The 16,237-nt window shown below is 37.7% G+C and overlaps 1 protein-coding gene, 1 long non-coding RNA gene and 1 pseudogene across 2 annotated transcripts; 2 read left to right on the forward strand and 1 right to left on the reverse strand.

Annotated features, from left to right (window-relative positions):
• Nucleotides 1-5,406: 5,406 nt before the first annotated feature.
• On the reverse strand, nucleotides 5,407-6,880 carry LOC148913568 (uncharacterized). The gene is made up of 2 exons (XR_016120225.1): nucleotides 6,780-6,880; nucleotides 5,407-6,256 (listed from the first exon to the last, which is right to left on the reverse strand). It is a non-coding gene; the product is annotated as an uncharacterized LOC148913568 (long non-coding RNA).
• LOC116308571 (excitatory amino acid transporter 3-like) lies at nucleotides 5,579-11,744 on the forward strand. The gene is made up of 7 exons (XM_031719035.2): nucleotides 5,579-6,154; nucleotides 8,595-8,637; nucleotides 8,759-9,099; nucleotides 9,349-9,582; nucleotides 10,203-10,397; nucleotides 10,713-10,847; nucleotides 11,060-11,744. The coding sequence occupies exons 1-7, from the start codon at nucleotides 5,673-5,675 to the stop codon at nucleotides 11,196-11,198; spliced, it is 1,569 nt and encodes a 522-aa protein (XP_031574895.2). The 5' UTR covers nucleotides 5,579-5,672; the 3' UTR covers nucleotides 11,199-11,744.
• A 135-nt stretch (nucleotides 11,745-11,879) lies between these two features.
• LOC116308574 (QRFP-like peptide receptor) lies at nucleotides 11,880-15,488 on the forward strand (annotated as a pseudogene).
• Nucleotides 15,489-16,237: the final 749 nt, after the last annotated feature.

Below are 16,237 nucleotides of genomic sequence, written 5' to 3' on the forward strand. Positions count from 1 at the left end.
AAACTGTTTTTGCTGTTTCCTTGATGATCCGCACACGAAAACTTGGTTGTTGACACATAAGCTCAATCTTTTTATATCAGCTTAACTTTCCTTCTCAGGAACCTATCCTATTCGATGCTTTACGGAGCTTTACGTCAGACCTTAACCAGCAAAATACTCCCAATCCATATCAGCTTCCATAAGCAAGCTTTTTTCTGAATTCAAACACTTCTTCTGACAATCGTCGAGACTCAAAAGCATTTGTTACTACTTCTTTGGTTGATAAAAAAACTTGGAAGGTGTCTTTGACACAGCGTACGTCTTTCTCGTCCTCTTGCTGACTTTTTCAACATCCACAAGAAATCCGCCATTTTGTTCGTTACCAGTCCTTTCAAGTACACTTCCCGTAAACTTTACGGTCTCAAGACGTCCCGAATCCCGCGAGTATGACTATGGCGGAAAGAGTGTTAAAAAAGGTTTCAAAGGACCTTTTGATTTCTTGCCTCGTACGAAACCGTAGGGAGAATCTTCCTATCGGCAATGCAGCTAGTGATCCACTCCATCGAAACTGATACGGTTTGATCTGGAAGTCCGGGCAATTTCATGCTCTGCAAGCCCTCTTTAAAGGTCACGTCACCCCATTGTCGGCTGCGACTACTCCTTCAAACTTGAGAAATTTTTCTCGTTGTAACTTACTGTCCTTACCGACGAAGAACATCCTATCTTTTATATTATCCAAACCCACCCCTCCCTCTCTGCCAATATTTGGAAGACCTACAACAGAGAGAATCTGGGGCGAGAAGTTGTAATTACAACCACAGTTCCTTGCGCGCCAAAATATTTCCAAATGGCGAATGTTATACTGTTTTGTGAATGGCTTTTCGGATGGTTTGTTTTCTTTGAATTTCACAGCGCATTACGATAGTCAGTGTAATAACACCACTAAAATGGAGGAGATGACTAGCTATAAACTAGTAATGATGAAAAGGTAAATTATACACCGTGAAAAGATGAAAAAACTTACTGACGTTTCGGACGCTAGTCCTTCGTCGAGTAAAAGAGAAAGAAGTGGTAGAAAGGAGTGTATATATGATAGAATAAGACAAAAGAAACCAATGAGAGCAAGGTAGGCAAGGAAACAAAAACAAACAATCAAAAGACATCTTTTACTCTTACGTCAGTAAGTTTTTTCATCTTTTCACGGTGTATAATTTACCTTTTCATCATTACTGTTTCATTAGAAACACCGACGCAGCTCACACTAGTTTTTAGCTAGTTATATCTTTTTATTAGCTATAAACTAGGGTGAGCTGCATGCGAATGTGAAAGTGATCGGAATGAAGGGACTTTAATTCCTATGGCTGCATGGCGATAGCTCGCATGTGAGTAGATAATGTTCTAGAATGTTCTCGATCTGCCTGTAAAGTACGTCTTATTTATCAAACATAGTAAAAGCTTTCATTAATAAAGTCAAATGTGTCTAGGTATACAAGTGTATGTGTATTTCTAGGCCTTAAAGTTCCAGCATTATTCATATACATATGCTTACTTAGCTAAATTTTCTGAGCCAAATTTAAAGATGAATTGCAAAAAATATAAGCTTAAATCAAATGCACGTAAAGAGGAATCAGTGCTTTATATAGTTTGTATAATTTTGGAGTAGTGATGACGTGGTCTGCGATAAAAACTTTCTGAGAACCTCAGTAATCTCAGTCAAAAAAGTATTGGTTGGAAAATCAAATATTCTTATTTACCAAAAACCACATATTTTAGCAAGATTGACTTCAAAATACATTAAGACTTATAGAATTTTAAAACATTATCCATTTTAAAATTATCTAACATCAAATGACCCAACAGAGAGAAATAAAACTTAGTATAGCAGCTTATATCAGTGAGGTATTCTGGCTGCTCATATATAGCATATGTCTTAATATTATTTACATATTATATCTGATTATTTTCATATTATGAGAACATATCAGTTTGTTATTATATGTATGATGATAGAGTACAAACACTAAAAGTGTGCAACACTCGATGATGATTATGATGATGATGATGATGATTTAGCTTTATTACCATAATTTTTCAAAGTTATTTACAATATAATATTGAAACAGGTATTGGTAATAGCTACTCAGTAGTAAATAGCGCTAATTAACCAATAGAAAACAATAGGATTAGCATAATTTAGTATTTAGTGGTATTTATGTTACACACTTATAGAGTTTGTACTCTAAGTGACATGTCTTAAATATTTACATAATATTATATGTCGAGTTTATGCCAGTTTTTTATTATTCATATGACTATGAGTGCTCTGCTATAATAGCTAGGACATTTGCATTGTGGTGTCATGAACCTCTGCTACCAGAATTCCTTTGTTTTGTTCATTTCATCAATTTTCTTATTTTTCTCATGAGGGAATTTGCAAAGCATTCTGGTAATGGTGGTCAAATAATGCATGAATGATAGAAGTAATGAAAACAAAAATGTATAAAATAAGTCTGAAAAGATCAAACTTAAGGCATTTTAAGGCGACTTTAGGCGATTTAAGGCGATTTAAGGCGACTTAATGACCCGGGGTAGGCCTATACATAATGAATATAAAGGCATGGATAATGAACACAGAGGCATGGATAATGATTATAGTAACTGAAGCACCTCAGTAATGAGTTTGCCTAATGGTCGTGGGTCGTGGGTACAAAGTCGTGGGTACGAAGTCGTGGGTCGTGGGTACGAAGTCGTGGGTTCCATTTTTTTCCCAAATTTCCAAATTTATCATTTCTTCACTATTCTTCTAAAACGAGATTGTGTAGCTTTCTTCCTGTAAATTCGCGAACTCGACTCGAAGTATTAACGTAAAGCTTATAGCTTTTTGTCTCTATTATTAGTTTATAGGTTTTTTTATAGGTTTAAATATCGACTCTACTATGCAAAGTGGTTCTCAGTAAGGTGGTTCTCAAAACTGCGCAAGCTCGCCGCGTTATAACTCTGGGTTTTTCCTGTTTTTGAAAAGGCAAACCAAGCTCTGAACCAGGATTAACCGGTAACGTCTATAAAATCCCCAAACTTTGCTGTCCTCAAAATTAGCTAGTCACGCAATTCTTGACCTCTTGGGTCACATATTTCTTGTTTGTCATTGGGAGTTGTTAAAAGCAAATATTTTGAGTTTTGGCTTGATAATAGAAAACGAAAGGAGCATCTTATCAGATATTTCCATAAACTTTACACCAACAATTAGAAGCAAAAATAGACTATGTGAAAAGCGATCGAATTAGAAGTGTGTTGAGAATGATTCGAAATTCAAAAAAGTTTTTGTAGGGTCCACACAGCGTGAGCAATGCAGAGTAAAATATTTCAATCTATGGCATAGCTAGGCTCTTTCCAGTCGCACCCAATACGAAAAGATACTAGATCTCTCGTATACATTAAGACAGGAAATTAAAATTTGGTTCCAATAAAACTGAATAAAAGGTTTGAGACTGGTGATGAAGATGAAGATGGAGACACGTGTTGGAATCTCCTAAACCGGCGATTATTCATTCCATGTAGTTGGTGGACATGATTTTTAGACAGCTGACTCTATTGGAATTTCTACTTTCCTTATAATTTAGGTATAGACCCGCAAAATCAAGAATAAAACATCGTTTTGATTATACTTACATCAAATCGGTTCTTCTCTAAGTTACTAAATATAACTTCTTTGACCTTCTTGGTATTTAAGCCCAACTGATACGCTGTCGCTGCATAAAAGCAGTCCCTATCAACCTTGGAGTCGTAGGTAACGGTAAACCCCGCACTTTCGAGTCGTTTACTCAGGATTTGCATACTAACATAGAAAACTACTAAGAAATAGTGAAACAAGCTTTCTCGCAACGACAAAAAAATTTATGTTTGAACAGCAAGGCCAATATAAATGAAATGTAAGAAAGTGCTAAAAGGTTTTCCAGGCCACCAATTTTGGTGTATTTTTATAACACTGTCACGCAAATCAGACACAGACTACCTTGAACAACCCACAATTACACCGAATTTATAGGAACAAAGCCACACGATTTCGTTTTGGAAGTATAGTGATAAATTTAAATTTATAAATGATAAATTTGGAAAAAAATTGGAACCCACGACTTCGTACCCACGACCCACGACTTTGTACCCACGACCCACGACTTCGTACCCACGACCCACGACTTCGTACCCACGACCCACGACCCACGACCATTAGGCAAACTCCTCAGTACACCTTTTGCCGTTCATTAACAGAAAATGTACATTCATTTGTGCCAATAGTTGTATCAATAACGTGTAATGTACTTTCATCAACACCACAAGTAACATCATTAACGCGAATCAACTTTCAATAACGATATTTGACCATGCGTGTACATTCATAGGCATCAATGGACAATCAATAGCGCGTTTGTACATTCATGTGCGCGGAATGTATTTTCTTGTTCGCGAAATTCAACTTCAATAACACCAAATGACAGACAATTGCATTTATGGACAATCATTTACCCAAAAGTGAAAATTCATTAGTGCTATTAGCATAATCATTGACAATCTATAACGCGTTTGGACAATTATGAGGGTCAACGTTATATTCTTTAGCGTGGCTCGACAAACATTTGCATGATTCGAATGAACAATAAGAGAAATAAAACAATCATTAGCGATTTAAAAAAAAACTATTTCAGCCTTCAATTTCTTCGCCATTTATACATCGTGGCAAATACGTTTGCATATATCTGAACCACTGATCACATTTAGCGATAGTGATAGTTGCCACATTTCTCTGGAACCCTGCCATTAGCAACTGCTTTCTGTAGAGACCTAGAGCAATCCCTTGTCGTCTTGCCTCAGCCCAATAGTTCGTATGTTGTTGGATCTCTGGACGGCTGATGTCGGCTTTAATTGCTGCTTTTAAGTGAGCTAATTGCTATTCTCCTACGCAGCCGCTATTATGGAGGCAGTTTCCTGAGTTTTTTATATGTATTAAAGTGATTGAAAAAAAAAACGCTAATGATTGTTTTATTTCTCTTATTGTTTATTCGAATCATGCAAATGTTTGTCGAACCACGCTATAGAATATAACATTGACCCTCATGATTGTCCAAGCGCGTTATAGATTGTCAATGATTATGCTAATAGCACTAATGAATTTTCACTTTTGGGTAAATGATTGTCCATAAATGCAATTGTCTGTCATTTGGTGTTATTGAAGTTGAATTTCGCGAACAAGAAAATACATTCCGCGCATATGAATGTACAAACGCGCTATTGATTGTCCATTGATGCCTATGAATGTACACGCATAGTCAAATATCGTTGTTGAAAGTTGATCCGCGCTAATAATGTTACTTGTGGTGTTGATGAAAGTACATTACACGTTATTGATACAACTATTGGCACAAATGAATGTACATTTTCTGTTAATGAACAGCAAAAGGTGTAATAGACCTATTTAGCTTCGTTGTTTGTTCTTGCGTTGATTCTTTCATGCGTAAATATTTTAACCATCAATATTTCAATCGTCATTAAAAAAATTCTCAAGGAGATGTCATGTGATCTGAAACTGGAATTTTGCATACAAAATTCTTTCAATGACAATAGGGGTGCAGTTTTTTCCTCAATATTTGTTGGACAAGGTACGTAGTTCGTAAAGGAAACCATCGCAGAACAGAAAAATGGCGAAATGGTTAGAAAGAAGAGAGAACGACAATGTTTGCTGCGGGTGTCTCCGTGCCTTCTTTCGCTTCCTGCGCAGCGATCTTTTGCTGACATTCATTCTTATTGGTGTCGTGATCGGCTTTATCATTGGAATAACAGCAAATGGAAAAATCAACGACATCACCGACGTTGAAGACAGGAAAACTGCAGTGATGCTGATAGGATTCCCAGGCGAGCTGTTCATGAACATGCTCAAATTGTTAATCCTTCCTCTGATCGTCGCCAGCCTCGTCACTGCTGTTGCATCCCTTGATTCTAAAGCAACAGCCAAAATCGGTCGCCGCACTGTTATATATTTCTTGAGTACGACTTTTGTCGCAGTTGTCCTGGGTATTATCTTAGTGACGTCCATCCAGCCAGGAAAGGGAGGAAAACCAAATGTTGATGGGAAATACACGCCAAAATTTCGGACTGTTGATTCGTTCCTCGATCTGATCAGGTATGACAATGATCCAAATTTATGCCCGACTTGTAACTTGATTCTCCTTCCGCATCCAGAGATTCACAATGTCAAAATTCATGATAAATTGCTCTTGTAAAGCTGAAATTCATTCGTAATCATAAAGTAGTAGTAACATGAAGGGGTTTAATCGATACTATAGCTCACTAAAGAAAAGGTTTGCTGAATGACGACCGATTAGCAAGGAGATTGGAATGGGGTTTCGAGGTTGCGAGAGCTTTGAAACTTCAAACCAGTTTCGACCAACATCAAGCGTTTTATTTAAATCATACAATTTCAGTGACACCAGTCGGTGGTGGAGAAAACATACTTATGGATATAAATGATTAGAATTACTCTGATACAAATAGGAATATTGAACGCCTTGAATGTGCAGTGATGCTTCAGCATTCAAAATTCCTCGATCAAATTACTGAACTGCTGGGTAAGAAACATTAGGAGCGCTGGTCACGGGAACTTCGTTATGATACAGTTAAGTCACTAGATGATAAATAAGAAAGCATGAAAAAGGGCGATTTGATTCCTTTTAAATAAACAATTAATCTTAATCAAATGGGATTAATAATAACCATTATTAATAAATAATAACTATTTTAGAACATACTTTAAGGAGGCTCAGGGTAGTTTTGGTCTGGCACACCTAAGCCGCATTGAAACGGCTACAACTTCGTCTTGAAGAACTCGATCTGCAAGCGCTTTTCACACAATGTCAGGAAAGGATTAAAGGTTTCAAAAATGATAAATTAGTTTAAAGCGGCCTTTTCAGTATGACGTAACGATGACATCATAGAAATCGTTTACCGCTTATTTTCTCGAAAACTAGACCTAAATTTTCAAAGCGACTTGCACCAGTCGATAGTATTCATCAAGGCACCCAACATATTGCAATATGAAAAAAATGTATGAGAGCGTTTTCCAAATATTACGCGGTGAATATTTTCATGGACTTTTACTATTATTTCCAGCGTGTCAACTTTATACCCTCAAAATCGGGACTTTAATTTAGTGAATTCAATATTTTTAGTAGCTAGAATATAGGTACGGATATAGACACTGTCCTTATTGAGTATGAATCAAATTGTGACTTTCTTTCTAACGTTATGGATTTTTTGATATGAAGCTAAATGACCCCATTTGTTGTCAAACGCGATAGAAAATATCGTTGAAAGCGGCATTCAAAAAATCGTCGAACGATTTTTTTCTAAATGAAGTCACTAAAAGATGTATATTTTACAACTATTTTCCTTTAATTTCATATGCATTGAAGGGTTTTAAGGTAGTCAAATAAAAATAAGTACGCTCACAACTAACAGCACACGACAAGGAATAACACGGAAGTCAAGCGTGAATAATCAACAAGCAGCCGTGGGCGAAAGTAGTTATGAGCGTACTTATTTTTATTTGACTGCCTTAAAACCCTTCAATGCATATGAAATTAAAGGAAAATATTTGTAAAATATACATCTTTTAGTGACTTCATTTAGAAAAAAATCGTTCGACGATTTTTTGAATGCCGCTTTCAACGATATTTTCTATCGCGTTTGACAACAAATGGGGTCATTTAGCTTCATATCAAAAAATCCATAACGTTAGAAAGAAAGTCACAATTTGATTCATACTCAATAAGGACAGTGTCTATATCCGTACCTATATTCTAGCTACTAAAAATATTGAATTCACTAAATTAAAGTCCCGATTTTGAGGGTATAAAGTTGACACGCTGGAAATAATAGTAAAAGTCCATGAAAATATTCACCGCGTAATATTTGGAAAACGCTCTCATACATTTTTTTCATATTGCAATATGTTGGGTGCCTTGATGAATACTATCGACTGGTGCAAGTCGCTTTGAAAGTTTAGGTCTAGTTTTCGAGAAAATAAGCGGTAAATGATTTCTATGATGTCACCATTACGTCATACTGAAAAGGCCGCTTTAAACTAATTTATCATTTTTGAAACCTTTAATCCTTTCCTGACATTGTGTGAAAAGCGCTTGCAGATCGAGTTCTTCAAGACGAAGTTGTAGCCGTTTCAATGCAGCTAGGTGTGCCAGACTAAAACTACCCAGAGCCTCCTTAAGAGGAAAATAGTTCTATATTCCTTAAGTAATATATACAAACGGAGGCAACTTTTCCTTCTCTGTGCACGGTCAACGTCATACAAAAATGGATAAAGTCGAACAAAATCTTAGAACAATAAGTTTTCAAACCATTAACTATATTATTTAATAAAATTCAAATTCAAATCAAACTTGTTTTTCGAGAAAAAATTAGCTTCATAATAGACAATCACATCTCTAAAATGAGCTTGGTTTCTCCTATTCTTCTCTCTTTTTATTCCCTAGTAGTTCTCGTAAATTAATCTTATCCTTTTAATCAGTTTCATACTAATGTTGGTTCATTGTTTTTCGTATCATTAGGAGTTTATTTCCACCAAACATCGCCGAAGCTACCTTTAATCAAGTAAGTGCCGAAATTTGCATTTCTGATGTTCACGAGAGAATGAGCAGCAAGTCGTAAGTCAGAAAAAAGAATATAAACTGATTTTCTATTCTTCTAACATACGTCCCAAATAAAACTGTAGAGACAGACGAAATACTCATCACTGGAAGCCAAGTATCGAGAATACAACAAGACAATAGAGACAAACAAACAAAACGAAACAAGCGGAATCATCGCTGAATTTGCCGTGAATGCCACCCACAAGGTCGTCACGGTGAAGGAGCTTGTGAGCAGATCATACAGCAAGATCCCTGCAGGTACTTCCCCCGTTCATGGAAGCTCAATGAATGTTCTTGGTCTGGTACTGTTCTCCATCGTGTTGGGAGCTGTGCTGAGTAGGATGGGAGAGCAGGGAATGCCACTGAAGACGCTGTTTGAGTCGCTAAACCAAGCGGTGATGAGGATGATCACAGTCGTTATGTGGTAAGTCAAATGACATCGAATCAAGTGTGGCTTGAGATATTGTGAAATAACTAACTTTCACTAACAATTAAGCAGAAACAGATCTCACGACCACGCTGCTAGTCCAGTCAAGACGCTGGTATGTGGCACACAAAGCGTCATAATGTGAGATGCAGCTTTCTGTTCGTCCAATGAGGACGCTGGATTCCCCGTATGACAATGTCAAGGTCTTACTAAATTTACTCTTACTATAATTCCTTGCGTCCACAGGTCCTCTCCAATCGGCATCTGCAGTCTGACCGCGGCCAAGTTGGTTGCCATGGATGACATACTAAAATCCCTAGAGGCCTTAGGATTGTTTATGGTCACCTCAATTGTAGGGGTTCTCATCCATACGTTAATTATCCTACCTCTCATCTACTTTATTGTAACGCGAACTAACCCGTACAAGTTTATGGCCAAAATGAGTGACGCGCTTATCACGGCTTGGGGAACAGCATCCAGGTGAGTCACAACATATTCTGCATACAAAAGCAAGTGTAACACGAGTAGCGTGATGTGAGTGGCATGACATCAGCATGATAAGAGTACAGCATCCAGGTGAGTCACCACACATTCTGCATACTTAAGAAAATGTGACGTAATATGGGTGATGTGACGGCCATGAAGTTATAGTGTGATAAGAGCACAGTATTTAGGTAAATCACAACGTATTGTTAGACAAGTAGGGCAATCTTCCTTAAGTTTCCAACATAAGTCAGCGTGACATGAGTGACACGCAAACGCAGTATCAATAAACCTTCTTAACATAGGCGTTAATTTTTCCATTTCAGACCACGTATCTTTCCCTTGTGTTTTATTTATTTATTAACCAATAGCGCTTGTGAAGTGACATGAGTATAAATGTATTGGAAATGCATAACGGAAATTAAGGTCTTTAACAAGGCCTCTAAGTGTCAAAGAATCACTATAAGTATCACCGCTGTTTTTGGCCTACCTCAGCGGTACACCTGCCATAACGAACTCTATGTACGACAGAAGTCATTCTTTCATCAACATTTTTATAATTAAAGCAAACTCATTTCGGATATTTATGTTTGTAAAATTGTCTCCATCCATAATAGTGCTGCAACGCTTCCGACCACGATTCGATGTACGGAAGAGAAGCTCGGTATTGATCCCCGCATCACCAGGTTCGTGTTACCCCTTGGAGCTACAGTCAACATGGATGGTACTGCTCTGTATGAAGCAGTGGGGGCTATCTGGATCGCGCAGATGAACAACATACCAATGGGAGCGGGGAAAATCATCACCACTTGGTACGTATAGCAGTTATTGCGCCACAAGCTTGTAACTAGCCTTCCAGTGAACTTTCTTCAAATAGTCCCCTTCACAGTTCCCTGCGCCATCTTGAAAGGTAGCCATGCCTTCGCATCCCAGCTAGATGAACGATGAGCTTGCAATGATAAAGACATGCGAATAATTGTCCAAGGTGTTACAAAAGGTCTCATTGGTCTCGCTTCAATGCAAAGGCACGGTTGCCTTTCAAGATGGCCCAGGGAGCTGTATTTCATCGGTACCAAATTTTTACGTGCTTCATAAATAAAAAATACCGTCGTTGTCTGTTTTGTCAGCCTCACAGCCACTGCTGCCGCCGTTGGAGCCGCTGCTGTTCCATCAGCAGGTCTCATTACCATGGTGATTGTCTGTCAAGCCATCAATGTTCCTGCAGAAGACATTGGTCTGATCTTCGCGGTCGATTGGTTCATGTAAGTCACTAGATTATCGTGGATGTAATAAATCCTTGCCTGATGGCTCAGCACAAACTCCATACTCTCCTTATCCCCCTTTCCCGATCCTAGCATTTCCTTGTATATCATTAAAATTATTAATAGATCACGTGACTGTAGACGAACTAATAGACGAACTGTACCATTATGCAATCTTGAGAAATTGTTCAGATTTTTGTTATTTTGTTTAGTGATCGATTCCGTACCGCCTCCAACGTCATGGGCGACGCCTTTGGCTCAGGAGTCGTTTTCAAGTTATCCAAAGAAGATCTCCTTCATGATGACCCAATTGATGGGAATAGAAAACGACAAACCATACACCAAGGATAACGGCTTGGGGAAAGCTAACCTACTACACGAAAACACTGCTCTGTAATCGTACAAGATTAGTTTGCTTATTTTCCCTTTCTAAACATTCAAAAGACCTGGTAAACTCCGATAACGCGGTTTACTATTTTTTCTAATAACACTAGAACACGAAGCACGAAAAATGCTAAAACACATGTGTAAAGATGATAATAATAATAAAATTATTATTTTCTAACAACAAGCACACGAAGCACGAAAATTTTTAAAACACATATATGTAAAGATAATGATACTACTACTACTACTACTGCTGCTGCTGCTGCTGCTGCTGCTGCTGCTGCTGCTGCTGCTGCTGCTGCTACTACTACTACTAAAGATAATAATAAAGATAATAATAAAATATTTTCGACGAGCTGCAGCCGTGGTCGCAAATTTCCCGTCATTTTATTAAACCGTTAAGGATGATAACGTTTACAATTTTTTCTATTAACAAGAACACGAAGCACGAAAAATGCTAAAACACATGTGTAAAGATGATAACAATAATAAAACTGTACACTACATGCAGTTCTGTGTTAGTTGTCTTGTTTGATTTAAGAATTACTCTGGTAAGTATAAGCAACTCAATCAAAGATATTTGGAGTCGCTGCCAGCAAAATATTTTCAACGAGTTGCAGCCGTCGCAAATTTTCTGCCATTTTATTTATTCCTTTCATGCGCAAACGAATACATTCCACTCCTACGTATTTCCTTCCGCTGACCGCTTTTTTATTTACAAATTTTTAAAATTGACATACTTTAAGAAATCAAGGCAATTATGGCACAATAAAGGATTACCTCTGAATATGAAGAGAAAAGAAATTAAGATTAGACCATGAAAGCAGCCGTTAGCATGGCAACATCGAATTTACATTACGAACACCACACGAAACTATTATCAACAAAATCAAAACAACAAAAAAGTGTATAAACAATATCAAACAACTCTCTAGGAATACAAAAGTTTTTTTTCAGAAGATTCTATGATTATGCCTTAACTGATTTCAAGGCTTTCAACAATGCCGTATGAGGTCTTTTCCTGTTTGAAGTTCGTTGTTCAAAACGTGGCTATGATTGGCTGAAAATCGTAGTGTTTTGTTTTGCATTTGTATTGCTTGTGAAGAGTCTTTTGTTCTCCAAACCACCCTCCGGCAGTCATTTTTTTATACACATTTCAAATTATTCATCAATCCTGCACAAGATTTCAAAGATATTTGACGTTTACCGAAGCTGAAAGTTTCTGTTTTAGGAAGCCAAGTTCAAGTCTGTCGCCCTGAGGAAAGCATAAAGACAGTTGTTACCAAACTTGAGAAGAGGGAGGCTTCGAGAAAAGGAATGATAACTGCTTATTTGTGTTTTAATCAACATTTGTTGACTCGTTTAATAAGCATCGATCAATCCAAAGAGTGACTGATTACATACTTGGACTGCAGCTGTCTTCTAGTACTTTGGAAAACTTTGGCTATCGCTGCCAAAGACAAGCCGAACAAGAGTACGATCAAGATTAATTATTTCTTGAAATTCAAAGTGGAATTTCAGCTCAAGTTCACTACTTCGTAAGCAGTTAAGCGAGAAAGACTTGCTTGAAATTGAACTCAGCTACTTTACTATTTATGTGTTTTGCGATTCAAGAAGACGAACGAACGACAGCATGCAATAAATTGCTTAGTGACTTGCTCCAGCTTTCTACGTCTTAGAGTTTTGCGTTGTAAAAGAAAACGTCCGAGCCAAGGCAGACATTTCACACTTGTTAAGTGAAAGAGAGAGCACCCGAAAGACCAAGCCAAGACTTTGGATTTTTCGATACAACTCAGAAGACTTCAGTTCAACACAAAGGTTTTAACATTCGCGTGGTATCCCTGTTGTTTACATTTTTTCAAGTATTCCCATCAAAACACTCGTAAAAGTTGGCTTTCTTTGGCCAAACTAAGATTGCTACACATTTTAAAGCATAGGAATCTACGTTCTAGAACTCTACAAGTTTTTCCGGGGTATTGATAAGATACTCGGATGGTTTACACGGAAGGTGCCAGCCATCTTTCGAGGCAACGGCCCATTAGATACCCAAGTCACCTCTAAGCATCGACATAAAAGCATCACCTGTGTGTCTTGATGGACTGTCATATTTGGTGACCCATTGAATCAACAACAAAGCTTTAGCTGAACTACTGACGCATTCAGTACGTCGAGTTTGTATGTTTAAGGATTTGATTAGCGGCTTCAAAATCAACAGTCTTTCTAATTCTTTAGACACGTAGCAAGTTTTGATCGGATTTATTATGCCTGATCAAATGAGTCTGACCGATGGAATTAGCCCTTACCTTAACACCATCTATCTATGTGTCGCACTGTTGACCATACTATGTTCTCTTGTCTGTAATTTATTCGTAATTACAATAATATATGGCTGGAACGAAATCCTGAAGCCACTAGACTGGTTCATGATAAACCTCTTGTCCTGGGATATCGTGTCGTTGTTATTTGCAACGTTGACGGTCGACAATGTCGAAATGAATTGGCATATCTCTGACGATTTTCTGCAAGGCCAGTTTTTCAATGGTATACATAGGTTATGGAGTAACGGTCCTGACACTTTGCGCGGTATGCCTCGAAAGGTATTATGGGATCTGCAAACCCGTGTCGTACCAGAAGTGTATAAATTCCATGACCTGGAAGTGGGCATTTCCTGGAATATGGCTTCTCAGCTTCGCTTTGTTTGGTGTCTATTTCCACGTTTATGGCAGAAAAACCGTCACAACTCCAGGTGGAGCACTAGGGCACGTCTGTGACGAGACCTGGAAGACTGGGTCCAGTGGCATCTTCTACTTACTCGTCCCAGTCCTCCTGCTTACAGTTGTACCTATAATCTTCATGGTTCTCACGTTTGTCAAGATAATCAAGAAACTTAAAGTGTCTCGCACACCATCCTCGGGTGGGAGTGCCGTGCTTTACATGAGACGAAGGCAAACAGTCAAAATGTTGGTATATTTGGTACTTGTTCATTACCTTTGCTGGTTGCCTGCCATCATCTTGAAACTTGTTGGCACGTTTGGGACCCAATCACCATGGTACTGGATCACACTGGCGTTTTGTGACCTACCCCATTATGCACGTGCCATATTTTACACCCTGATTACTACAGGATGTACCACGTTTTCACGAGGACCTCAGGGGTGGCTTGTAAAGACTGCTTTTGCTGCTGCACTACGAGAAAGAAGAGTTTACATTAATGAACACCAAGTCAAATAGGATTCTTTTTACTATTATTATGAATTTATAACTGATTTATAAACTTATTTTTATACACAAACCACCAATATATGCACCATTGTTGTCGAAATTGATTAAATTCAGTGTCCATACTTACTTCTTCATTCCATCTCGTCTGAAAACCAGTTCCATGTACCCTATACCGAAATGCTCTCTCAATTGCTCTTTTAAGAATTTCGTTTTCAGGTCAAGCAATGCTCCTTGGAGTTCAGCTTCATCGGGAAAGTGGCGCGGTTCAAGGAGCTGAGTGTCAGAAGGAGGACCTCTTTTACTAAAGATATCTGTTTAAGGGGCGAGTTTCATTTCAGACGAAAATCCTGTTAAAAAATAAAAAGGATAGAATAAATATGAATTGCATGGTAGCGAAGAGAAATCTTGACAAACTCATTTAGGGCAAATTTTGTTAAGAAACAAAATGGTAAAGAAACATTCTATCTACGACGTTTGACTCTCAAGTGGCGTCCACTCCAAACAAATGAAAAAGAGAAGTAAAAGAAGAGGAAAGATGAAAGAGAATACAGAAAGGAAACGAAATGAGACCGAGCGGGGAAGAAGGACATGTGAGGACGGAGCCGGAACTGATACATCATCTACACATCTCTACTTCAACCACCGCACCAGTTTGCCTTAATTCCCCCTATTAATCTATTAATATATATATATTTTTTACAAGCATGATAATCTAAACTTACACACAAATTGATAAATACGCACTACAGCCAGTACACTTGGAGCACCTAGTCCATAATGCAACGGGGCCCGACTAACGTAATCCCGAATAGCCACAAGTTACTGTACCACGGTTTTAACAATGAATGACAAACTATAATCATAGAATTATTTCTAGTTCCACATGGACTATAAGCTAGAAAACAATTGTACTATCATGGAAAGGAGAACTGGTTACTTTAATTTTAAGTAATTTTCTATGACACTACGTACATGTCCTTTGCCATTTCTTATTTTCGTTTAGTTTCAAAAATTAAAGAATTTTCACAACTCTTTTTGTTGGGTGTATTTCATTGTCGTACAAGGTTCATTGTATTGCATGCAGACTTGTCTAACGCTCATTTATGTTTATAAATTTCTTCAATATTCTGAAATTTGTGATGGCCTGCAGGCAACAGTAAGAAAAACTTTTTCTTTTCTATTCCTTTTTTTCTTCAAATTTTCGTTTTTCAGTTTGCGAGCTTTAAATGCACAATGAAAAACTGATGTTGTTTGGTGTTAATAATTCAATTCGATTAAACTTAGTTAAGTGGTTACATTGTTTCGACATAATTTTAGCGTCGGCTTATAGGTGTCCTTTACAATTGATACAAATGGTGCGCTTTTCATTGACAACCTTTCAACAATTCTGAAATCATCATCAAAAAAATATTTGATTGTCTCAAAGAAAAACTTTGATTAGACGACAAAAAGTAATAAAAGAAATATACGGCTGAATCACCTAGGTTAAACAGCGAAAGAGCAAACAAAAACGCCGAAAATACTTACGCAAACACTGGCCGAGATTAGGAGGCGAAAGGCGTTAGTACAGCTGGATGACAGGGACTGTTAAAGAAAGTTATGACAACATGGCGCGTATTTGGTAATGGCACATTTTTTATTAGGTCTGCCTATGGAAACATTTTTGATTACTAATACGTCTTTGATGTGCCGTGTGTTTGAAGAGTGGATTTTAATTTTGAGCCACGGTTTGGTTGATTAACCGACAAAGGTGTCTTTGTGGTAATTGAAAAGGCACAAGT

The sequence above is a fragment of the Actinia tenebrosa genome, unplaced genomic scaffold (genome assembly GCF_029948245.1).
Source record: "Actinia tenebrosa isolate PJP-AT-01 unplaced genomic scaffold, QUT_ActTen_1.0 PGA_scaffold0__85_contigs__length_37466705, whole genome shotgun sequence".
In the NCBI taxonomy this organism is placed as follows: Eukaryota; Metazoa; Cnidaria; class Anthozoa; order Actiniaria; family Actiniidae; genus Actinia; species Actinia tenebrosa.